This window comes from Bubalus bubalis, chromosome 11, assembly GCF_019923935.1.
Source record: "Bubalus bubalis isolate 160015118507 breed Murrah chromosome 11, NDDB_SH_1, whole genome shotgun sequence".
Taxonomy (NCBI): Eukaryota; Metazoa; Chordata; class Mammalia; order Artiodactyla; family Bovidae; genus Bubalus; species Bubalus bubalis.
In genome coordinates, this window is record NC_059167.1 from 24,328,291 (window position 1) to 24,355,012 (window position 26,722).

The window sequence follows — 26,722 nt, forward strand, 5'->3', positions numbered from 1 at the left end:
GGCCAGAGTATTGGAGCTTCAGCTTTGGCATCAGTTCTTCCAATGAATAGTCAGGGTTGATTTCCTTGAGGATTGACTAGTTTGATCTCCTTGCTGTCCAAGGAATATGAGGTGGAAATAGCCAAAGGAAGTTGTAAATGAAGGCTTGCATTTACAAAAGAGGTTAAAATTAGGGCTTTAGATATGAGAAGTTGCCTGTACATACCTGGCATGAGAGGAAAAGCCTAAGGGAGAATCTGGAGAGAGTGGAGGACACAGCAGAGAACAGCATCTTAAGGGAATGTTCCAAGTAGGGAATGGAGAAAGGCATGATGAGGATAAAAAGGAGTAGTTGTCAGGGCATCAAGAGAGAACTGTCATAGAGCACTAGGAATGAAGTAGTTTCCAGGTGGTGGGTGAGGAATGTGTCTGATGTCAAATGGTAAGGAGGTTGAATACCAGAGCAGGTTTTGGAGGTTAGGAGGTGATGAGTGTACTCAGGAAAGCAGTTTTTGTACTAATGGGACACTAATGAGATTTGGGAGTTTGAGTAGAGAGTGGAGAGTAAGGAAGGAAAAGCAGTATTGCTGACTTCTCTTTCAACAAATCTAGTAGTGGATAGGAGGTGACTATGTAGTAGCTCAATGAGGAAAAGTGGTGTTTAAATATAGGTTCTCTTGTGATAGTGGTAATCTTTGTCTATTTGTATACAGGAGGATGAGCCACTAGAGAGAAAATAGAGAACCCAGAAGACACAGGAAATAATTTAGAAATCAAAGCTCTGAGGAAGGTGAGAAAAAGTAGGCTTAAAAGTAGTATTGTTCTTAGGAAGGAGAAGTACCTCTTCTTTTAGATTGAAAGAATTCCTTTTAGACTGAAAGAAAGGAATATAGGTAAAGGAATGGGGAAATTTTTGAGGTAATGAGACGGGAAGAAGAGGGAGCCCTCATAGTGCTCAGTTTCACAGATATATTTATTTTTAAGCTTCACTTTTCCCCGCAAAGGTAGTGAGATCATCTGCCAAGAGTTGAAAGCAGGGCTCTGCTGAGGTTTGAAGAGGGGGTAGAAGGTGTGAATGAACTATCATATTGGATCTGGAAGAATGTGTTAGAAAACCAACAAGACAGTTACATCAGAATTACTGAACAACTTTAAGTTCCAGGTTGCCACTAAATGCCAGTAATTTGTAGTTGTTCAGGTAATCATAGTTCTATGAATTTTATTCAGTACTGTTTTTCTGCTTGGGAACAAAAATGGAGAAATGAGTCATTCACTTTGGGTATCACCATAGTAAGCAAAGGAATAAATTTTAGTGAAGCTATCTAAAGTGTTAGAGAGGGCAACTTGAAAGTGGTGAGTCATGGTCTTGAATCTGGACAAGAAATAAAGTGTGGCTAGAAGAAAATAGAGGAATCTCTAACCTGATAGGTTTCAGAGACTTCCATTAAAATGTTGGGGAAATAAAATCTAAGGAATTGGGAAGCATTGTAGAATAGTGGAAAAAGGTCATTACAGCACAAGACTTAGGTGTGAAACCAGGCTTAATCACTTAGACAAAATATATGATGTTGGGTAGGTTGCTTTGTTTTTGAGCTTCAGTTTTCTCTTACATAAAATGAAGGATAGTTATATTAACCTCATAGTGTTGCTTTAATCATGAAGCACATGGCAGCACTGGTCACAGTAGACACTCAACTTCTTATTCTTTCTCTTATTAGTAGGGACAAAGATTTTAAAGATTCTACTTTTATAATAACAGCTGCTTGCAGCAGCCCCCAAAGAACAGTATAGGGAGATTTTAGACAGACCTTATGTGTCTAAAGTATAAACTTGTTTGTACAAACACCTGTTACTAGAGTGGCCAAGAGATTTATAAAAGATGGAATAAAATAAATAGTGGGCATAAATACACCTAGTTCTGTGTGTATGTGCATGAGAGACAGAATGAGAGGGAGGGCTGCAGAGAGGGAGGGAGAGACAGTGAACGAGGTGGGGGACAGAATGAATAAAAATGAATGAATGAGTTATGGAATATGGCTGAAGGTGACTGAAAATAGATGAAAACTCACCATCTCTGGAAGGAATACTTATTGCTAGTACTTCGGTAACTAGGTAACAATCATATAATCTTGATTTCTTGAAGCTAATGGCAGCTGGCAGACTGATATCCAGTTTAAAGATCTGTAAGTTACCATCTACAGTTTCAAGGGAAACAATATATTTTATGGAATGGAGAGATGATGTCTTCAAGAGTCAAAATTAGAAAATAAAACTTGGAAATATAAAGGTTGGGGAAAGAGGAAGAAGGGACAGCTGTCTAAGTGTAAAAGTTACACCTCCTATCTTCTATTTATACTGATTTCCTAGGTGACCTTATGCAGTCTCATGATTTTAAATACTATATTTATATATATGTACTATTTTAAAATACTATATATATATGCTGATAACTTCCAAATATGTACCTTTAATTCTAACCTTTATCCTAAGCTCCAGACTAATATATTTGATTGCCTACTCTTAATTCTCTTAAGTATCTCAAATTTAACATTTCCAAAGAAGAAGCCCTGATTTCTGCTGCCTAATCTTTCTTATCAGGGTAAATGATAACTCTCCTTAGGTCAGTTATCAAAGCTCAGGTCAAAACCTTAGAGTTCATCTTGACTTTTAACTTTCTCTTATCTTCTACTTTAACCTCAGATATGCAGATGACACCATCCTTATGGCAGAAAGTGAAGAGGAACTCAAAAGCCTCTTGATGAAAGTGAAAGTGGAGAGTGAAAAAGTTGGCTTAAAGCTCAACATTCAGAAAACGAAGATCACGGCATCCGGTCCCACCACTTCATGGGAAATAGATGGGGAAACAGTGGAAACAGTGTCAGACTTTATTTTTCTGGGCTCCAAAATCACTGCAGATGGTGATTGCAGCCATGAAATTAAAAGACGCTTACTCCTTGGAAGGAAAGTTATGACCAACCTAGATAGCATATTGAAAAGCAGAGACATTACTTTGCCAACAAAGGGTTGTCTAGTCAAGGCTATGGTTTTTCCTGTGGTCATGTATGGATGTGAGAGTTGGACTGTGAAGAAGGCTGAGCGCCGAAGAACTGATGCTTTTGAACTGTGGTGTTGGAGAAGACTCTTGAGAGTCCCTTGGACTGCAAGGAGATCCAACCAGTCCATTCTGAAGGAGATCAGCCCTGGGATTTCTTTGGAAGGAATGATGCTGAAGCTGAAACTCCAGTACTTTGGCCACCTCATGCAAGAGTTGACTCATTGGAAAAGACTCTGATGCTGGGAGGGATTGGGGGCAGGAGAAGGGGACGACAGAGGATGAGATGGCTGGATGGCATCACTGACTTGATGGACGTGAGTCTCAGTGAACTCTGGGAGTTTGTGAGGGACAGGGAGGCCTGGCGTGCTGCGATTCATAGGGTCGCAAAAGTTGGACACGACTGAGCGACTGATCTGATCTGATCTGATCTTCTACTTTGAATTCTCTGGCAAATCTTGTTTGCTGATTTTACCTTCAAAATATATTCTGGATCTGATTACTTCTCACCATCCCCACTATCATTCTGGTCCAAATCTCTTGCTGGAGTACTCCACAGCCTTTCAACGGGCCTCTCGGTCTTTCTCCTTTTCCCTCCCATATGCCAAATCATTCATATAGAAGACAGAGTAAGCATTTGCAAATTTAAGATATTTTATGTTCTACGTCCTCAAAACTGTCTATTTAGAATAAGAGGATCTTGTTTCTGTTACCTCTCCAACTTCTCCCTTCACGTTGCTACCTTCCCACTATTCTTCAGCCACATTGGCTTCATTGCTGTTCCTCAAACATGATAAGCATGCACTATACTCCAGGGCCTTTGTGGTTGTCATCTCCTCTGCTTGGAACACAGTTCTAGTCACATGCCATATACCTTCAATGTCTTCGGATTTCCACTCTGATTTCCCCCATCAGTGAGGCCTAATTAGTCTTTGTAAAACAGAGGACTCTATCTGTCTGCCAGTCAGGTCCAGACATGAAAATCAAAACTCCTTTAGCTTTTTCAAAAGGAGAGAGCGGGAAAAGAGAGGATTTAATGCATGGGATTGGTTATACGTGTGTTCCCAAGTCGGAGAAACAAAAGAAGAAAAGTATATCACTAAAGATCAGTAATTGCCAGAAGTCACCACTGTCCCCGGGGCTGCTGGAGGAGAGAGATGCTACTGAGTTGAGGAGATTCTACTGCTGCTGCCTTTTTCCACCTTCTAATATCATGTTAATGCATCCCAGTGGCAAAACCTACCTGGACCACAGGGAAAGAGAGCCTGAGAAATTGTGTTTTCAGGCTTCCAGTTTTATTGTATCAGAGAGAGAATAAAAGGGTTGATATGGAATAAGTTTCAATAGATTATATTGAATATAATTACATTATTCAATAGAATTGAATATAATGAATAATTCATTATATTGAATACAATTATTATATACCTGGCATATACCTCTTTTACTAGCAATCTTTATCATCTTACTCTGCTTTAAAAATTCATACAGTTTACCACTATTTGTTTATTGACTATCCCCCTCCTCCCATCAGAACATAAATTCTATAAGAGCAGGGGCTTTCTGTCTTGCTTGTTGCTGTTGTCTCCAGTACTCAGAATAGTATCTGGCATCAGTGTGATAGCATACTGAGAGAGGAGGGGTTGTAAGAGTGACTGCCTCAGTGGAAAGGAATATTTTATCACTGACATTGTTTAGAATTGCCAGTGCATGCTGATAATAAAGAACAGAATGACTTGTAGTTAGTTTTACTACTGTTTTCTGCAGACAGTGTGTTCTTTTATGTGAGGTTAACAAAATCCTTTCTCCATCTCTAAGGACAAATTTGAACTTGGGTTAACTTTCTAGCTCAGTTTCTCTGGAAATTTGACAAAAAAAAAAAAAAAAGGTGAACTTGTTAGTAGACAACATTTCTAATGGTAAAAATGGTCTCTGAATAGTAACTTGTGTATGGAATAGAAGGGATTACAAATGAATCCATAACGAAAAGCCAGACTTTGGGCTTCCATGAATGTGGTAACATTTGAAACTGGGCATCTCCCTTGTAGGGACTCTGGAAACTGCCTAAGATTGTTATAAGAAATACTGATTCCTATGTAGGACATGGTGCTTTTATGCTGATGGCTCTCATACTCTCCTAGTAGAACTCTTGTTCCCTGCACCTAAATGTTACTTGAAGAACAAAGAGACCAGTTGTTGGACGGCTGTGTGAAGTACTATGATGACTGGTCCCACTGAAGAAAGCCTGATGCTCCCCTCCTGAATGCCGAGTTTCCTTTTTAATGTCTCAGGCAACTGGTTCAAGGTATAGATTATTCATATCTTCTAAGTCTGATGTTTACTTAAGAGAACCTCTGGTGGGTATTTCAGCATGTAACAGATGTTCATCAAACATTTATTGAGCAAATGCATGAGGCTGGAAATGTATGACCACAATTATTTAATTACTGGATGCTATTACTTAAATTTTAACTTGCACAGTTTGTCAAAATTAACAAATGTCTACACCAGCTATTCTGTGTGAGTTATAGTTTGCAACTCTGGCTTCCCAATTTTAAAATGATTCCTTCATCCTGAATAAGCTCATGTAGTCACAAAATACAAAGCAGGTTTTGAGTGAGTCTACATAGACATCCTGTATGGGATTCTTTGGGCTGCCTAAGGCTTATCAATATACCACACTGGATTTAAGAGGTGGCGTATGTGAAGCCATACATATCAGGAGAAGTCAGAACTAATACTTAAGTGGAGCTTGTGCTGTGAATGAGTAAATTATAGACTTATCACATTAATATATAAACATAATTACTTTTGGCCCCTTTGAAATAAATGGATAATTTTTTTCTTATTGTTTTCTGGCTATCTGAGGATCTCAAGCCTTCAGGAGAGATACTATGCTTTATTTATCTTTTTTATTTCTAGTTTCCAGTATAGTGTCTGGCATAGAAGTACTCAATAAACATTTGTTGAATTATATGGTGACAGAGAATCATAAATTTAATAACAGCTAACTTTGGATGGGAGTAGGGAGGAATGTCGGAGTTTCCCTGGTAGCTCAGCTGGTAAAGAATCTGCCTGCAGTGCAGGAGACCCCAGTTTGATTCCTAGGTTGGGAAGATCCCCTGGAGGAGGGCATGGCAACCCACACCAGTATTCTTGCCAGGAGAATCCCCATGGACAGAGGAACCTGGTGGGCTAGTCCATGGCGTTGCAAAGAGTTGGACACGACTGAGCAACTAAGCACAGCACAGCACAGGGAGGAATGTCAAACTACACGGAACTAGAGATCATGGAATTTAAAAGCATCATTCCTTTGGAAAATCATGTAAGTACAGCAGGCCAGAAAACGAAGGGAAAGAGAATCACACAGGATCTATCAAAGCCTCTTCAAAGATAATCAAGTTTACAGGGGCAGGGAACTACAAAATCTTCTTTAGGTTCTACCATGTATGTACCACCCCTAGTCTCATCCTGTCACTATTCCCTACTACTAGTAAATAGTTTTAATAAAGAGTATAAAAGGTAGCTTAAAAAATATTGCCAATAATGTAACTGAGAATCCAGACCTACAAAGTCATTAGGAGGAAAACAAAAAATGTAGCTTAAACAAAGTTGCCTAATAAAATAGCTGTCTATTAGTTTGCTCAGTCTACCTAGGTTTCCTAAGCCCCATGAAGTCACTTAGACGCACAAAGCATATATATATAAATTTCAAATAAGAACAGTTCATTAAGTCAATCAGTTGAACAGAAATTTCTTTCTGATGCTAAAAATAGTACTGGTTGGTTCTAAGGACAGAAAATCATCACTGTGTAGATCAACTGAAAAGAATGTTTCTTTTGGGTCAGTCAATAGTTTTAGGGAATGACTAGTACACCTACACTGGGAAGTAAACAGATGTAGAATGCTGATTTATCTCTCCATTATCAAAACAAAATATTCTTTTCTTCTGTCCTTTCCAAAAGAGCTATAAGGGCAACAGACCCTTGAAAATGTTCATTTCCAAGTCTAAGAAATGAAAAATAATGGTAGCAAATGGCTTATTTTCAGAAAGTTAGAGATTAAAAGAGAGATAGAAAAAAAATCCTGTTAATCTTTTTAAAAATAGTATAAGATCTTAACGAATAACTTGAAAAAAATCTCAGTAGTTTCTGATTCTGCTTTTAGGCTTTGAATTTCCAGCAGATTCACTTTTCAATATTTCTAGTTTGGCCTTATAGCCTCCAATTGAAGTTCTGTATAACCTAAGCAAAGAGGGAACAGAAAGTTTTTCAAAAGTTCTCAGAATACTGACTATATTTCCCTTCCTAAATTAGGACTGAAATGACATTTTGACATATTCTGAATAGCATGCCACTAGAGATGCTATCTTTAGAGAGAAAAATGATTTTCAAATCCTTCCTGGTGACTAAAGATCACATGGAATGTTAAGCAAGAAAAAGGGCTAGAATTCAATTCCCAATTCACTGAATTACTTCTCGCACAGAGGTGGCCCATCATCTCAGCAGCAGAGCAGGCACGACTCACTATACCAGTAGACTAAGTACTAGGTTTGCACAGTTGAGTATCTACAGCTAGCAGTCAACATTCTCTGTTATATGTACTGAATGTGTGGAATGCCATTGGTTGTAATATTTCATTCTAGTAAATGGAAGGGAACGCTTCTTAATATATAATTTCTAGTTCTTCCTTTTCATCTTCTGTACTTGAACTATCCCGAGGACCATTTATTATTCCCTTGTTATAGAAATGTGGTAAGATCTATAATCCTTAATATTCTATTTATAATATAGAACACAGAATGTCAGAAATGCTTTTCTCTGAAAGTCCCACTACCCCCCTTCCCTTGCCACAATCCGCCCCTCCCCCTGCCTTTTTTACCTCATTCCCTGTTGACATGACTGCAACCACTGGAAACTTATTAACTTCAACCTCTGTAACACCTACAGTTGCCAGAAGACCAATCTCTGAGGGGCCCATGTGGGTTCCTTTGGCCAAAACACATTCCCCTCTTTTAATGTCATGGCCAATGGGTCTGAAAATCAAAGCAGAACCATAAGCAGTATGACTAAGAACAATATTTTCTCAACTCAGAGGGAAACTTTAGTGTCAGAGAAAGAGGACACTCAAGGGGGAAAAGGGGAAATGAGACATGGAACAGAGTACTAAAATGAAGAGATTTTTAAAACTATGCTTTTTTAATTAAAAAAAATTTAATTCACACAATGGAAGACAGAAATAGATTTGTATCTATTGTTGTTAAACAGGAATATGCTACTTCATGTTTGAAAATTCTTTTAGAAATTGCTTTGTAACACATTATAGTCAAAAACACCAACTGCAAACTTTCTTTGGTGTAAGGCAGGCATTTATATGAAAATATCTAATGCCATTCCAGAGCTTGTTAGGATTGTGGTGAAGAGAATAACGCTAATGAGGTTACAGCCATGGAGATAATTTCCATTAGACCACTTAGATTGGTCCAGTTCTGTGGCCACCCCGTTTACTTTGACCCTACAGGAGTGGAAGAAGTGTAGCTTTGTTACAAAATGTTGAATAAATTAGGACTAATGGAATCAGGGCAAACATATTCAATCATGAGAAAAATCATCTGAAGGATATACACTACTTATAATAAGACAGTAGTCTCAACTTTGTATATAAAGAGTAGCACATCATTCCATTATTATTGGTAGTTGAGGAGGGGCTTTCAGCTAATTATATAAATACTCAGCTTTGAAAGTATCTGTGTTAATATCAGATTCTCAATTACCTACGGGTAAGGATGGGAAATTCTAGATTATCTAGAAATAGGATCAACTATGGATTATGCAGGCTTATGACTTTGCCTCCTTCTCATGTTGCTTTTGAATAAATCATTTGCCTTTACTAACGTCATAAAAAACTAGGTAGGGCAGACATGGGATATATAATTTAGAAAAATCATTTTGCTACTGGTTAAAATCCCTGAAAGCTAATGGTTAATTGACTGAGCTGTGAATTTATAATAGCCATGCTCTCCTGAGTTCATGATCATGGTAGAAACAAAAGTTGGCTATACAGTCTATGTGTTATGAACTTACCTGATATCTTGGCCTGGCCGAGCTTGCACCAGAATTCGTACTTCAAGCTCCTCAGTGCCCTATGGTAACAGCAAATCATGTACTTTCAAACAGAGCAATCTGACTGAATTTTGATCAATAGAATTTAGCTATTCAGATGCTTTCATTATCAGATAGGCTCAGAATACATAAAGATACAGAGGAACAGGAAATCCTTTGCGAAATCCTTTGAACATGAATTTCTACCACAGGTTCCTGAAAAATTAGGCTTGATCCCAAAGAATAAGTAAACATTTTCACTGATTCTCATACTTTTAAAAAATGTACCCACTCAAATATTGACTCATACTTTGTAAATAGCATTCTCAAGGAAAAACATATACATATATACATAGAGAGAGAGATCGCTATCCTAATAGATACAGTGAATGTGTGTGGAGGTAACTATTCTGTTCCCATAAATCATGGGTTCAATACTATGCCAAGATTCCCAAATATCTGTAGAAATTTCAGTGAAGACTTAACAGTTTGCCTGGTAGTAGATTTCTACAAATTAATGGTGATCATAATTTTTACATTTATGAACTGTGACTAATATTGTGATATTGGAACTGTGTCCTGTCATCTGGCAGAGTGTGTTCTGGATTTCAATGCTCCGCTGACTTCCTTGATGCCCATAAATTTGTTGGGCAGTTTTAACAGCAGGACAATGTGACCTGTATCCCAAGAGTTGAATTTTATAAGCCTTACTTGTGGGAAGTAAGTAAGAACTTGTGGGTGATAAAAAGGAAAATCCTCAAATGAAGAAAAGAGGGCATGTCTCAGCATGGCCAAATTTTACTATGTGTTCAGTCTGGGAGAATATATTTTGTCATTTATTCTTGTATTAAAAAATACAAGATATTTTAAACTTCTTCACAAAACAAAATCAGTAAATCCTCCATTGAAACCTTTATTCCTGACTGATACTCTGGATTCAATAACTGCCAGTAGCTTCAGTGAAATAAAGGCCTACTTAGAGGCCTTTATTTATAAAAGAACAGAGTCCTTTATTTTAGGAAATAGAGGGGGAATTGACATAAATTTAATGTTTACAGACTGCAATTTGCTGGCACAGATTTTCCTGAATTATAGAAAACCAGAGCTGAAAGGGTCATTTGGTTTAAATGCTTGGCTTAGGGAAGTATTCAAGAACTTGCCAAATGTTCTTTGTTAAATTCTTCTGTATTAAAATCTCCACATTTTATCAGAAGCTAGTCTTGATGAGCAAATATCTCAGCTAGATGGTAGGACAACAGTTAATATCATTGCTCTTTTATCTTGAGATAGTTTCTTTCCTTGCTTGCAAATGCAATTTCTTGGCTCAAATGTAGTTCAAATTCTGCTTGTAATCCCAGTAATGGTCATAAAAACAATTTCTATAATAAAAGGTTTTCAAGCCTAAGGCAATTCCTTATTCACTATACACTACAATGTGAGGTCCTAACATTAAAAAACTGGGCTAATCTCATAAACGTTGCAGAAAATGGGCATGACTTATAATACTGCCACAGGAATGAAGTCGTAAGACCTGGTAATGACGTACATCATCGGATTCCCTGATAAGTTCAGTGTCTTCCACTTGTACTACTGCATCAGCACCACAGGGGATGGGAGCACCTGTTGTAACCCGCATGACTTGTCCTGGCATTACTGTCTGAGTCGGCTGCAAATAGAAACACACAAGAAAGAGATGATTTACTTTACTCCTGCAAAGGAAACTCTTGCAGATGTAACAGTTTTTGAAACAAACCATAAAAGGAAGATCCCCTGGAGAAGGAAATGGCCACCCACTGCAATGTTCTCGCTTGGAGAATCCCATGGACAGAGAAACCTGGTGGGCTGCAATCCACGGGGTCACAAAGAGTCGGACATGACTGAGCGACGAATACTTTCTTTTTTTTCACTTTCATAAAAGGAGAGTCTTATTCATTTTGGGAAAATATAATAAAAGTCAAACAGGTACACTTACACCTAACAGGCTTTCACTTGACTTAAGGTGATGACTATCAGATGTTTTTCTTGGTGCCCTGCTTTCTTTTGAAGAACTGCCACTTATATTCGCCACTACTCTCTCTCACTCAGTGTGAATTTTCTTAATATATGTAAAGTGATATGACAGTCTTTAAAAAAATGCCATGCAATATGATTTTTATGAATGACAATTAGGAAAAACCAGCATGTTGATCATTTGCTGAAGTTCTAACGTTTGAGAAATATTACTTTATTAACCAACATTTTGGTTAAATAAAGGCAAACCAGAAAATTTATTGTTCTTGAAAATCTTTATAAAATATATTAGTGTACCATGCAATTAATAATAAAAGTCTAGCAAATATAATTATATAATCTAAAAAAACTGTACATTTAAAAATGGTTAAGATGGTACAGTTTATGTTACACATTTTTTACCACATTAAAAAAAAAGGAATGATTAAGGAAAACTATCCTTCCACTAAATGTACAATCAAAGTAAAACTGGAAATTCATTTGTTAGAAAAGTCTTAAGCTTATTTCTATAATGCTACTGCTGCAAATAATGCAACCAATAGCTAATATTTGTGGAATACTCAGTCTATGCTAGGCTTAGGGTTAAGTGCATTATTATGTTTCAGAATATAAGCCCTATTAAGACAGAAATTTGTTTCATTTTCTGTTTGCCTCTTTAGATCACATCATTATTTTCTATCCTGTGCTGTGGCCTACAGGCTGATCTCTGCGGATTGTTTCAACCAGTTTCCCATCACTCTGGCTTCTGGTTAAGTTCAGTCAGTGGGAGGGGCTAATAAGAGACTCACTGGAGAAAACCCTGATGCTGGGAAAGACCAAGGGCAGGAAGAGAAGTGGGTGAGAGAGGACGAAATGGTTGGATGGCATCACCGACTCAATGGACATGAGTTTGAGCAAATTCTGGGAGACAAAGAAAGACAGGGAAGACTGGCATGCTTCCATCCATGGGGTTGTAAAAACATGGACAGACTTAGTGACTGAACAACAAGAGACTAGAGGGTAGGGGAGAGAGAGAAGTACAATTTTTATTCCCCGTGCTGTTCCCCTGCTGGGTTGCAGTTTGGTGATGGCCTGTCAGGTCTAATAGCACTGATGCCACATTTCCTATTGGGTGGCCCTCTCCCACAGCCATCAACCTGCCCAGGTCCAGGCACCACTTTCTCTAATAGCACTGATGCCACATTTCCTTTTAGGTGGCCCTCTCCCACAGCCATCAACCTGCCCAGGTTCAGGTACCACTTTCTCTCTGTGCCCCTTCAGACTTAAAAGTGGGAGTGAAATCTTATTGTTGCTAGCACCTGAATGTTTCACATTCCTTTGTTAGTTTCCTTTAATCCTGTCTATGGAAGAAGGCAATGGCACCCCACTCCAGTACTCTTGCCTGGAAAATCCCATGGATGGAGGAGTCTGGTGGGCTACAGTCCATGGGGTTGCTAAGAGTCAGACACGGCTGAGCGACTTCACTTTCACGTTCATGCATTGGAGAAGGAAATGGCAACCCATTCCAGTGTTTTTGCCTGGAGAATCCCAGGGAAGGGGGAGCCTGGTGGGCTGCCGTCTATGGGGTCGCACAGAGTCGGACACGACTGAAGCGACTTAGCAGCAGCAGCAGCAATCCTGTCTATATCTTCGGTAGAGTACTTGCATTCATCTTTAATCACTCCCTTTGCAGACATATTTATTGCTCTATCATCCCAAAGCCTAGAGAGTATCTGGCACAAAGTTGGCAGTCAATAAGTATTTCCAGAATGAATGAATAAGCATGCATGATCTCATTATCACAACAACTACATGAAGCATGTAATACTTCCTGGCTTACAATTCCAGTGAGCTCATTAATTTTTTCCAACAAGTCATTGGAGAAAGATTCTTGAGATCAGATCTGGCATTGAGCTACATACTTTATATCCTCTTATTCTGATATTTGAATAAGAGACATTTCAGGTTTATTCAGAAATATTATATTCTAATGTAAACAAATGTTCAAACTACCACACAATTGCACTCATCTCACATGCTAGCAAAGTAATGCTCAAAATTCTCCAAGCTAGGCTTCAACAGTATGTGAACTGAAAACTTCCAGATGTTCAAGCTGGATTTACCAAAGGCAGAAGAACCAGAGATCAAATTGCTAATGTCTGCTGGATCATAGAAAAAAGCAAAAGAGTTCGAAAAAAACACCTACTTCTGCTTCATTGACTATGCTAAAGCCTTTGACTGTGTAGATCACAAAAAACTGTGGAAAATTCTTAAAGAAATGGGAATACCATACCACCTTACCTGCCTCCTGAGAAACCTGTATGCAGGTCAAAAAGCAACAGATAGAAACGGACATGAAACACTGAACTGGTTCCAAAGTGGGAAAGGAGTACATCAAGGCTGTGTATTGTCACCCTGCTTATTTAACTTACATGCAGAGTACATCTTGTGAAATGCTGGGATGGATGAAGCACAAGCTGGAATCAAGATTGCCGGGAGCAACACCAATAACCTCAGATATGCAGATAACACTACCCTTATGGTAGAAAGCAATGAGGAACTGAAGAGCCTCTTGATGAAAGTGAAAGAGTAGAGTGAAAAAGCTGGTTTAAAATTCAACATTCAAAAAACGAAGATCATGGGATCTGGTCCCATCACTTCACAGCAAATAGATGGGGAAACAATGGAAACAGTGACAGACTTTATTTTCCTGGGCTCCAAAATCACTGCAAATGGTGACTGCAGCCATGAAATTAAAAGATGCTTGCTCCTTGGAAGAAAAGCTATGACAAACCTGAAAGTCGCAGAGTTGTGTCCGACTCTTTGAGTCCCCATGGACTATACAGTCCATGGAATTCTCCAGGACAGAACACTGGATTGGGTGGCTGTTCCCTTTTCCAGGAGATCTTACCAACCCAGGAATCGAACCCAGGTCTCCTGCATTGCAGGTGGATTCTTTACCAGCTGAGCTACCAGGATTTGTCTGACAAACCTAGGCAGCATATTCAAAAAGCAGACATTATTTTGCCAACAAAGGTCTGTATAGTCAAAGGTATGGTTTTTCCAGTAGTCATGTATGGATGTGAGAGGTGGACCATAAAGGAGGCTGAGCACCGAAGAATTGATGCTTTTGAACTGTGGTTTTGGAGAAGACTCTTGAGACACCCTTGGACTGAAAGGAGATCAAACCAGTCACTCCTAAAGGAAATCAATCCTGAATGCTCATTGGAAGAACTGAAGCTGAAGTTGAAGCTCCAATACTTTGGCCATCTGATGCGAAGAGCTGACTCATTAGAAAAGACCCTGATGCTGGGAAAGACTGAAGGCAGGAGGAGAAGGGGACGACAGAGAAGGAGAAGGGGATGACAGAGGATGAGATGGTTAGATGGCATCACTGACTTGACACGAATTTGAACAAGCTCCTGCAGATGGTGAAGGACAGGGAAATCTGGTGTGCTGCAGTCCATGGGGTTGCAAAGAGTCGGACACAACTGAGCAACTGAACAACAACAAGACTGTAATTTTCTACCAAGATAATACATAGAATTAAAAAAAAAAAAGCTTAGGGCCCAATGCATTAATTTGTTTTTTCAGTGCCAGATACTGCTTATTATCTGGTACAATTCTTAATTCACTAAACATGACCATTTTGCAGTGTAGTGATTTTTTAATGAAAAGTATGAATTTTTGGATATATTTGTTTTTTAGTAGAGGTATTAATGTCAAAACTATCTTACAAGATTGTGCAATTAAAATATTTAATACATACTTAAAGACTTTTTCCCGCTCCAAGTGCCTTTTTGGGAAAGTGAATCCCAAAGTGAGCTTCAGGTAGTTGCTTCTTAAGCTGAAGTGTGTTAGCCTGCAGGCTGCCTCAATTTAGTCTGGATCAATGTACCATACTATGCAAATTTACTTTAAGTTTTAATGTGGTTATACCTGTAATTTTCTCTACTTCTTGGCTTAAAGTAAGTCTTAAGAAGTGTTTTTTGGGTAGCTATTAAAAAATTTGGCTCCTATCCCAAAATGGTAATTCTAAGTGCTAGCTGAAGGATTCCTACCAGCTCACTTATATTAAACCCAATGTAAAACATATTCCCAGATATACAAAGATATTTATATATCCACTGAGAGTAGACATAAATTGAATTGAATCAACTGGAAAAACTCTAGCAATACATGAGGTACTTCCTATAGATTGCTAAGAATACTCCTTTTAATTTTTATACTTCATATACTTTATATAAAGTAAAAACTATCAAAATCTTGATTTTTCCTTAATAGAGGTATTGAGTTGGAGTTTTTGAACTTTGTCCAAAGATAGCACTTCACAATTGCATAACTGAAAGTGTCCAATGCCATGAAATTAAAAGACACTTACTCCTTGAAAGGACAGTTATGACCAACCTAGACAGCATATTAAAAAGCAGAGACATTACTTTGTCAGCAAAGGTCCATCTAGTCAAGGCTATGGTTTTTCCAGTGGTCATGTATGGATGTGAGAGTTGGACTATAAAGAAAGCTGAGTGCCGAAGAATTGATGCTTTTGGACTGTGGTGTTGGAGAAGACTCTTGAGAGTCCCTTGGACTGCAAGGAGATCCAACCAGTTCATCCTAAAGGAGATCAGTCCTGGGTGTTTATTGGAAGGACTGATGTTGAGGCTGAAGCTCCAATACTTTGGCCACCTGATGTGAAGAACTGACTCATTTGAAAAGACCCTGATGCTGGGAAAGATTGAGGGCAGGAGAAGGGGACGACAGAGGATGGGATGGTTGGATGGCATCACTGACTCAATGGACGTGGGTTTGGGTGAACTCCGGGAGTTGGTGATGGACAGGGAAGCCTGGCGTGCTGCGGTTCATGGGGTCGCAAAGAGTTGGACGCGACTGAGTGACTGAACTGATATTGAATGATAATCAATAGGACCAAATGGTAAGTGACTAAGATCAAGTATTTCATACACCAATAAAGTATGTTGTAAAATAAAAAACTGTCTTAGTGGATGCAGTGGCACCTTAGATCTCAAGCATATGTACTTTCAATAAATGAGCAATTTGGCTTTTGCAAGATCTCTGAGATTGCTTTAAAGTGTGTATATGTATGATACATCCATTAGAGATAAAACACCTCCCAGGTAATTTGAGGAAAAACCCTGTTTTCTTGTATAGTGTTGATCTTTTTTTCCTATCATACTTTTATGAGAACTTACAAGAAGCTGGCAATTTTGAAATTTCACAACTTTTCTTGTGCTTCTAGTTTTCAGTTGGAAGTCATAACTAGTAATAAAGTTTAAGGGGCCATAAGGTTCTTAACAATCTACTACCATTGCCTAAGTATACTAGGCTGTGACTACCACAAACACTACTAGGTTTTGACTTACACTATACTTTCTGCTTGGGATGGTCCTTTTTCATTTCTGTTTTTGTAAAAACTCTCTTACGCCCAGCTCCAATGTCATTTTCCTAACCCTTCTAGGACGAAATGCTTAACCTCTCTATTGTTTTCCACAGCACATGACTGACAGCATTAGTTTAACACTTAATATATTGTATTATATTTAATTGTTTATACTCTGTCTCCTCCACTAGATATAAACTGTTCAGAATATTAATCATGTATTAATCTACTTTATATCCCTACCTAGCAGAGTGCTTGGTACAAACTGTAGGTGTGCTTGATAAATGTTGGATAGACTCAACTGAAGATCAGAGAAGTATTCCTTGAATAATTAATATTTTGGAGCTTTGTTAAAAAATGGATGCTTTAGATGTCCATTGTTGATGGATATACATACCAAGAGGTCAAGTAAGTTATAAGATCACTTACTTGATCACTTACTAAGTTGTGTAAGTTATTTATTAAAAAAAAAAAAAAGGGACCCAAGACTAGTTGTTCTTTTTGTTAGGAAAACAGTCATGAAGACTGAAATCAGCCTATGTATAGAATGGATAAGGATCTAATTACTACAGTGTTAGGCTCAGCATCAGAGCTCAAGAAGTACACATACTTCTTGGTAGAGGTGAGGGAGCTAGGGCTGCCACCATTAGCATCATATGCTCCTGCATACTTCCTCAACCCTCTCTATTTTTAGTACATATGGGAGGACATGCTAAGGCGTGGGACATAGCTTTTGCTCAACTGCTGTATTTATTATTTCCTCCGTTATTTTTATACAATGCTTATGAGTGCTTGGTGACAGCAGAAAGGTGTGCTGGTCTTTTTCTGATTCTAGTCAATAAGGAAAGCGCTCTTTTAATCAACTTTCACAGCTCACTAGATTAACATATGCTTCCTACTGAACAAGATGATGCCTACAGTACACTCTAAGTTTTAAACTGTTAGACACTTATAAACTACTGGTCTAAGATGCCAACTGTTTGTTCCCAAACTTGTTTGTACCAGTTTGTGGTGATAGCTGCTACTGAATCGTTATTTAAGTAAATATTCCATAAATCGATGATATATGAGGGTAAAAAGAGTTCTATTTTTCCTGAAAAAATTAAGCTAAACCTTTGGAACATCTCATTTAAAAAAGTCTGCTAAAATAGAACTCCTGTCAAATTAGGTGTAGGTGAAACAACTGTAAAAAGTACTGTAAAAATATAATAAAAATCTAGAAGGAGTCTATACTTAGACACTGTGCAAAGGTCTTTAAAATTTCTTCAACTTTAAAGAAACCAACACTGGAAATCCCACATAATGCCTTGTGGGTATAATAGAAACTCAAATAGTAGACACTTATTAAAAGAAAAGCCTTGGCTCTCCATCAGATTAATGACAAATAAATGTTCATTTATTTAATTTAAATTTATTTTAAAAGATAATTTGCCATTTGTAACTTATTTCCAATCAAATGACCAATTAGTAGTATCAAAAGCAGTAGGAGGATTTCTATTGTAATATCCACCATAGCCCATTAGTACTTCATTTTTTTTTTTTTAGTACTTCATTTCTTAATAGAAATATATGTATATCTGTTCTCTGGTTAGCTCCCTAATGAGTAAAATTAATCAAAATGATTAGCAAGAAAGATTAAATAATTTGCTTCTTCTAAGTTTTCCTGTTTATAAAATGAGTTGGGGAAAAGTCTGAGAAAACCACTTAGAAATTATAGCTCTATTCAGAACATTAATGTTTATACTAGAAGAAAGATTCGTCCAATCACAGGGCAGGAAAATCCTTGTGGGGCATGTCTGTGAGATATACTAATAACACTGTGTCCATGCTGCACATGACTAGATGCAGGTTCTATCCGTTAAGAAAGAATTCATTTGATTCTTTCTCAGGGAAATCATCATTTCATCTCTTTGATGACCCATCTAATCCTTCTCTAAGATTTCCATAAAAACAATGGCAGAAGTTTAGGATTAGACTCTGAAAGTCCATGAAACTAAAATCTTTAGGGCCTTTTTCAGGCCTATGAATCTCACCTGTTCACCAGCTTGGGATTCTCCAATGATGAAACGATCTCCTGGGCCATCAGCAGCTGTAAGATGAACAGAACCAAGAACAATCATCAGAATGCACCTATCGCAAGGAATAAGAACCTAGTCTTGGAATTCTAAAAGTTGACTCAAATGATTAGGTAAGGCTTCAGGAAATTGAACACTTTTCTGATCGCCTAGCTTAGAGAAAAGTTTTGTTACTATAATACTAGTTAGATGGTTGGTATCCACAACTTACAAGTACCAGTAGAAGTGGTTCTAAATGTGCCCGTTCCTGGTGCCTTGGAGACAGTTTTCTTGTTGTTCCATAATTTCCACTCTTGCACTTTTAAATAGGAAGTTCTTTTAGTCTATCCTCCTAAATAAAAGGGTATGTATGTGTGATGTGTGTGTACACACTCGTGGAGACTTATACATGAAGTGGTGGTAGTGGTTTAGTCGCTAAGTCGTGTCTGACTCTTGCGATCCCATGGACTCTAGCCCGCCAGGCTCCTCTGTCCATGGGATTTTCCAGGCAAGAATACTGGAGTGGATTGCCATTTCCTTCTCCAGGGGATCTTCCTGACCCAGGAATTGAACCCAGGTCTCCTGCATTGCAGGCAGATTCTTTACCGACTGAGCTATGAGGGAAGCATGAAGTAGGGCAAGGAGATCCAACCAGTCCATTCTAAAGGAGATCAGTCCTGGATGTTCTTTGGAGGGACTGATGCTAAAGCTGAAACTCCAATACTTTGGCCACCTCATGTTTAGAGTTGACTCACTGGAAAAGACTCTGATGCTGGGAGAGATTGGAGGCAGGAGGAGAAGGGGATGACAGAGGATGAGATGGCTGGATGGCATGACCAACTTGATGGACATGAGTTTGGGTGAACTCCAGGAGTTGGTGATGGACAGGGAGGCCTGGCGTGCTGCAATTCATGGGGTTGCAAAGAGTTGGACACGACTGAGTGACTAAACTGAACTAAACTGATGCTTGAAGGAAATGAGTTACATAATGAAGTAACTCAGGTAGAAAAGGTTCAGTACCTTTAACAAGTGATAGTGATAGAGCTAGGATTTGAAAACTCACACCCTGAATTTCCAATACAACATTATTTTTTTATGAAGGATCAAAATGCTGCTAAAAAAACAAAATACATAGGCAGCGCTGCATCATAATTTGCACTGACTGCTTATTTTTAAACTGGAAAAAAACACTTTCAGAATTGAGATGGAGAAAACTTCTTATCCAATTTTTTTCCACATACAGTATAGTAATGGCTGGATGAAAAAATACTCCTGAAGATAAATGTATTTAAAAGGGTTTTCTTCACACACAACGCGGATTTCAGACCAATACAATATGGCAATATGTACCTAATGAGTTTTATGATCATGACCATTACCTCCTTGTAACTGGCATACAGCAACGGTCTGGGGGCACACACACAGCAAAGATAACACTATTTATATGAATATTTTAATATTTGCAGCCATGTTTATAAATAATAAAAAGCATTTTCCCTCTTTTAGAGAGGAGATATAAAATTCATTGTTTCTTTATGTGACTGCAAAGCTGTATTTTTTCTAAAGGCTTATATATAGAATGCTGTTTATAAGTCACTTTTTTTGTATAGCTGGCTTTGGTTAACTTAATGTGAAGAGGGACAAAAATTAACATTAGGTGTCTTCTACTTACTATATGTTGTATCTTGTGCTTTTTAGACTTTGTCTCAGTTAATAAACTCTTGGCTATCTGGTGTTTTTTGGAATCCTACTATATCAATATTTTCAGTGTTTACCTGTAAAAAAGAGACTACTACAGTTTTCCTGAATGGCATTCTTATTATGCTGCTTTCATGGGTTCCTTTTTCTTTTTAATGAAACAATTTAAAACAGATAGAGAAATCACTGCTTCAACAATTATCAGCATTTTACCAATTTTGTTTCATCTATACCCACACTCAGTATTTTAAAACTAATCATAATTTTCTTACTTTAGAAAATTAAGAAGTCAATTATCTTTCAGAGTTTTGCACTAATTACATCTCAAATCTGAATAAACATTTTTATTTTTCTGCTAGAGATATTATCAGCTTTCTGCCTCCCCATAGCAACCTAGACACTTTCTTTTTTTGCCTCTTGAACAAGGGGAAATTAGCATGGTTTTAGAGTAAAAGTTGAATCTGAATCCTGGTTCTGACTATTATTAGCTTTAGGATTTTCAGCAAATTACTAAATTTTTCTCTAAACTTCAGTTTGCTTGTTGATAAAAATGGGAATAACCATACTTTAAAATATGGTTTTAAAATATTTCAAATAACCATACTTTAAAATACACCTTTTAAGGCTTTTTCTTTCTTTCATTTATTCCCTGAATTTCTACTGAGTGTCTTCTATGTCATAAGTGTCATACTAGATGCTGGGACAGAGCAGAGAGTAAAACTAGTTGTTGTTGTGTAGTCGCTAAGTTATCTCCGACTCTTTCGCAACCTCATGGAGTGTAGCCCCCCAGGCTCCCCTGTCCATGGGATTTCCCAGGGAGGAAGACTGGAGTGGGTTGCCATTTCCTTCTCCAAGGGATCTTCCTGACCCAGGGGTTGAACCTGTGTCTCCTACATTGTAGGCAAATTCTTTATGACTGAGCCACCAGGGAAATGAAGTAAAACTAGATACTGTTTCTATTTTAATGCAGTATCAATTTGTTGCAATGTTTTACACAAATAGAGGTGGGCTTTAAAATCATCTTGTAAGTAATTTTTTAAATGAAAAATAGAAAATATATTTTATAACATATGGTAAAGATGAATATTATTTCAAGAAACTTATTTTGTTTATATATGCATGCATGTATATTTATATGTATTGTATTTGGTTTGTGATGTATAATGTATTTAGTGCCTGTCTTTTTATGGGTGTGGTGAAACCAAAACTCTTAACGCCACTGAGATAGTGAGGGAGATAGATTTTAATGTTAATCAAATAGTCACGTTAATGAATATACAAATATAAATTAAGAAAACCACTCTAAAGGAAAGGAACACAATTTAATGAGATCATACACTGAGAGTACCTGAGCTACCCTGGAGGGTCAGGGAAAGCCACCTTGATATAAAGGATTTATGATTTGAATATGAAGGATAAACCAGAACTAAGTAGGCAAAAAGCGTGTGTGTGTGTGTGTGTGTGTGAGGGAGAAGGAGAGGTGATAAGGGGAGAGAGAGAGGAGATGGAAGTGGACATGCTGCATCTACAGATACTCACCTAAAGGAAACAGTATGTGTAAAGGCTCTGGTTCTTGTCCTCCATCTATCTTATAGTCTAGCTGCTCTCTCAAGTACCGAGAATACCAAGATGACTCATATTTCAGCTCCATAACATATGCTACTCCCACTGCTTGGAGTGTCCTTTCCTTCTCCCTGCCTTCTGGTTAAAAACTTCTTAGTTTTTAGGACTCAGCTCAAGTGTCATCTTCTCTAGGAAGTCATATCTGACTTCCTTCCCCTTTCTCTTTTGTTTCCCCAGTGTATTCCTGAAGTAACTCTAATTACGGTTTCTTAATGTATTTGTAATCATTTGCTTATTTGTCTCAGGGAAGTTCCTGGTACCTGCTGAAAAATAGGTATTCAATGTTCAATATATGAAGTATTCGCAAGTGAAAGAAATGAATGAGTGTGGCTCCTAAGAATCTTTTTAGAAAAATGAACCCATGAACGAAACAATAAATATTTTCTAATACAAAATGCTGTATTTTGAATGCCTTCCTTTTTCTGCTGGTTCATGGTATATTATTTTCTTTAAAATGTGAGTCAACATTTACCATCTTTAGAATGTTTAGAAAGATTGCTCTCATCAATTCCATATAACTTAGGTTATGTCTAACATAGTGCTAAGCTTGTCATTGATGCTCAGTAAATACTTGTTAAAATAAAGAATTGAACTTTGCGTTTCCCTAATACTTAGGCAGGAAGTTTGTAAACTGTCTTGTATGCATTAGTATTGTGCTTTGTAAATTTTCTTAAATAATTTTATAAACATGTGTATTTTATCTCTTCAGCTAGATAATAAGCTCTTTTGAGGTAAGGATCACTTCCTATATTTCTTTTTTTGAAATTGTCTGCTCTTCAGTCCTCCTCTTGTTTTCCTGTTTCCCTCTTCACACATTCTAATACACATACACTCAAAACACTCATCTCAATGTTCTGCACAAGCGCTCCAAGCAAATGTCATTATATAATGAGTGGCTAGAGATAACGTGGGGCCAAGCTGGTATAGAGTGTCAGGGAAGCCAACATCTGAAGCAGTCTTTAAGTGAAAGAAGCAAGATGCTTTGTTACCAAGGATGGTACACTAACTGGGGAGAGAATATGTCTCACTTTAACTAGGTTCTCCACTTTCCTCTGAAAACTTCCACCTGGGAACTATGCCTCTCTGTTGTTGGCTAAGGAAGGTTTAGTCAACCAACATTATAGAAAGTCCCTGATACCAATGGAGGAGTCATTTTTACCATTTCCCTTTTAACAGTGCTTCTCAACTCTTAATGTACATAGAAATCACTTAGAGAGCTTGTTAAAATACAGGTTCTGATTCAGTAGGCTGGGATAGGTCCTGAGGTTCTACATTTCTAACAAGCTGATGTTTATGCAGCTGGTTCAGGGACTATCCTTTTTGAGAAGCAGAGCACTGTAAGACTGGACGGAATCCAGATAAATTCAGACTAATAGAAAACTTAAATAAAAAAATTAGTGAACTACAACAGAAGTTCTGATTTTATACCAACAAGGCTCATTATTTATTATAAAGGCAGAAAAGTAATGATCAATCTACCTAACTTGTTGATACTTATTTTAAAAACCTATTAAAGAGATATGTAAAAAAAAAAGAAAAAGAAAAAGGTTGCCATTCTCAAGATGAATTCTACCAGCTTGGGTGGGAGGGGGCAGAAGTGGAGGTACAGTGGCAGATGAACCTAAAGCTTGGAAAGAAAGAAACTAAATAAGCCACAGTATGCCATTAGAAACAATGGATGGATTGCAAGGATTTCTGTAAAGGCTTAGACTCTTTCCACTGCCACCCCCCCGCCTCAATTCTGGCATTTCGGTTAATAGCTTTTCTTTTATGTTTTGCAACTGTATAATTTAATTTGAAGGAAGTGATAAAAGCAATATAAACCAAGTCCTTACAGCAAATGCACTGTGTAAGCAATTTATAAAGCTTAATGCTAGACCCTGAAGCTGCTTCCACCTTTTTAATGTGGAAACACTTTAAGTCTTGTTCACCTCTTTATTTGAAGATATCTGATTATATCATTTGATATAAAATTGATAGCATTAGATAACTATTCAACGTGACAATATACAGAAAATGATCATCCTAAGGCTATTTGCCCTAGAATTATCCCTCATTTTAATTTTCTAGTCACGTGGGAGCTCTCTTTAAATCTCTTATAGCTATTCACTTATTTTCAGTAACAAAAGTCTCATTGTTTCCACATTAGGGTTGGATAAATGGAGGCCAGAGAGAGAGCATAACTTTCAGAGGTCCTAGGAAGTATCTTCAATGGAGGAATAAGGCAGAGGGACTATGATTTTGTTTACTCTAACTATGGAACCAAACTAAGACTGGTGGATAGGAAACAGGGTAATAGTATTTCTGTGTATACTAAAATTAACATTATAGAAAGAGTTTGGAGTGGTGGTAAAGGTAGATGATGAGACTAACACGACAGGATCAGTACTTGCTGCACTTATACTGAGGGATTAAATCTGGTGAATTGTTTGGGATTTTAAATCTGCTGCCTGGAAAGCAGGCAAGGAGTAGAACAGATGAATTAGAAGGCATTTCATATTCTTTAGCATCATCTTCCAGGAGAAAAATGCCCATATATTGTTAGTATTGGGAAAAGATATATTATTTCCTTAAATATATTATTTTAAGCTTTTTGGAATTAACTAAAATTAATTATTTCAAATTATCTCTGGGCTCACTTGAGTAGTGCTCCTATATCATAAGGCTCTCTTCTTCATCCAAAGTGTCCTACGGTGGAAGACTGAAGGCTGTCAAGTGAATTGGAGAACCAGCTACGGCCAAACAGGACTTAACTGGGCAAAACAGAAACACTTAAACATGACTTTTGTGACAGAATAAGAAATAGCTCAAAATTAAAAAGGTTATACCGAATTTTAGTATGTACTTTAACCTACTGGGAGGAAGTACATAGATGTTAATAGCAGCTAGACAGTGAGATAATGGGTAATATTAAAATGTTCTTTTTGATTTTCTATATTTGCATAAGCATGCATTTAATCAGCATGTAAAAAAATTATTAACATAAAATGCAAAGATTTCTCTTAATTTTCCAGAATTGTTTGTTGCACATGGTTTTTAAAATAATTATAGGCTTGTTTATAATTTTTCCTTTGCCTAAATGATACCTAAACTAATTCTGAAGCGATAAGTCTTTCAAATTGAACATTTTCAAGACAGTGAACTTGGTATTGAGATATCTTTGCCTTTATTAACAAATTAAGAAGCAATTGTGAGACAATGGGCACCCACATCTCTACAGGAGGCTGTGAATGCATCAAGAAGATGATTAGCTTAATCAGTGTGAAGGGAGAAATAACTCTTCAAAAACATGAATAAAACTATTGTATTGCTTCTAGCTGGTAAATGCTATTTTCATTTTCTCTGCTTATATCTTTCAAATTCACTCCCTCCTCCTCCTGAATGTAGTTTTAGATGTATTAGTTTACATCATCATCGCTTAATTCCTGTCTTCTTTATATTCTATTCTTTCTTATTCTTTAAAAGCTGTTCCTATTTCTTTAGCTACTTGTTACTGTCTTGATTTTTCAACCCACATACCTTAAAGCAAGAGATCCTCCAACTGGTTTGGAGTTTTATCCCACATGTTTCTGAAGGATACTGGCTAATGCTTAGTGATCCAGAGCAAGTTAGGAACCTCTTTACACCTAGAGGGTTAGCAATGTTCACAGGTGCCACGGGTTATTACTGGAAGGCCTAAGGCAAAGGCAGAGGAGAAGAAAAACAGGGAGAATAAAGGGAGTGGGGAGGAAGGAATGGGAGTAAAGGAGCACAGGGTGGAGAGAAGAGGTACAGGAAGTAGAGTGGTAGAGACCCACAACAGCAGCCTCAAGGCTGCTCTTCACCAAAACACAGCCTAGGGTGGTGTTACAGCACAGAAAAGACTTAGACCATGCCTTTTGGTCCACTGAGAACCTTTGCTGCCTTAATTGTGATGTTGATCATAATTAACTAACCATTCCAACTTTGAAATGTAACCATTTCCACGATGGTTTTCTGTTATATGTTCCATATCTTAGAGAACTAGCAATACTTCGCAGGAAAGAAATAATGTGAATTAGCTGCATGGCAGCTTGTCTGTTGAACCTTTTACACTGTGAGATGCCATTTTAAATGTCTCTGTGTGTTTGTGTACATGTGTGAAATAACTAAAAACACCACCACTTTAAAACAATAGACTATGATAGTCTAAACGATAATTTTATATACACATTTCTTTGATAGATTCTACAGTTGCAGAAAGGCTCTTTCATTGTTCACGTGGGCTAACTAAAAACACTAAAAGCAATAGTTTTATATTGAGCTGCTGCTACCTTATGTAAAAATCACAGAACAACATTCTGTTTTGGAATAATTCTGTCTCATATTATTTACCTCCTCACTTTCTCCTACTTTATATTACTGAGTATGTAAAAAAAAAATAGACTTTCTTGTCCCTTTGATGTTTCATCTGGTGTAGTTGTTTGTTCTACTCTGGAAGTAAGAATTCTTTTCCATTTCAGAACAATCCAATATGGCTACCAATTAAAAGTTCAGACAGAAGTTTTAGAGGGAATAACAAAGAAGAGTCAATGAGGCTATCAGAATACTAAAATAATTTCTTTCTGAACAATATTCATCTTAATCAACATTATAGAAGAAATGAACTTAGAAAACAAAGAAGGCAATGCGTATTTGTTATTTGTTTTCAGCTGTAATTTAGATAACATCATCGACTCAGTGGACATGAACTTGAACAAATTCGGGAGATAGTCGAGGACAGGGAAGCCTGGCATGTTGCAGTCCATGCGGTTGTAAAGAGCCATACACGACTTAGTGACTGGACAATGAAAACAACTAATTTAGTGAG

At 37.5% G+C, this 26,722-nt stretch overlaps 1 protein-coding gene across 13 annotated transcripts in view; it reads right to left on the bottom strand.

Annotated features, from left to right (window-relative positions):
* The window catches only part of GPHN (gephyrin), a 524,697-nt gene that overhangs the window by 55,157 nt on the left and 442,818 nt on the right, over positions 1-26,722 (bottom strand). For 8 of the 13 annotated variants that reach the window (XM_044924839.2, XM_044924838.2, XM_044924836.2 and 5 more), the window contains 4 exons: positions 18,553-18,608; positions 10,679-10,798; positions 9,115-9,173; positions 7,913-8,066 (listed from right to left, as the gene is read on the bottom strand). In XM_044924839.2, coding sequence (XP_044780774.1) covers positions 7,913-8,066; positions 9,115-9,173; positions 10,679-10,798; positions 18,553-18,608 — 389 coding nt within the window. Of the gene's footprint in view, positions 1-7,912; positions 8,067-9,114; positions 9,174-10,663; positions 10,799-18,552; positions 18,609-26,722 lie in introns of all 13 variants that reach the window. The other 5 variants (XM_044924834.2, XM_044924835.2, XM_025295335.3 and 2 more) reach the window with 1 other exon arrangement.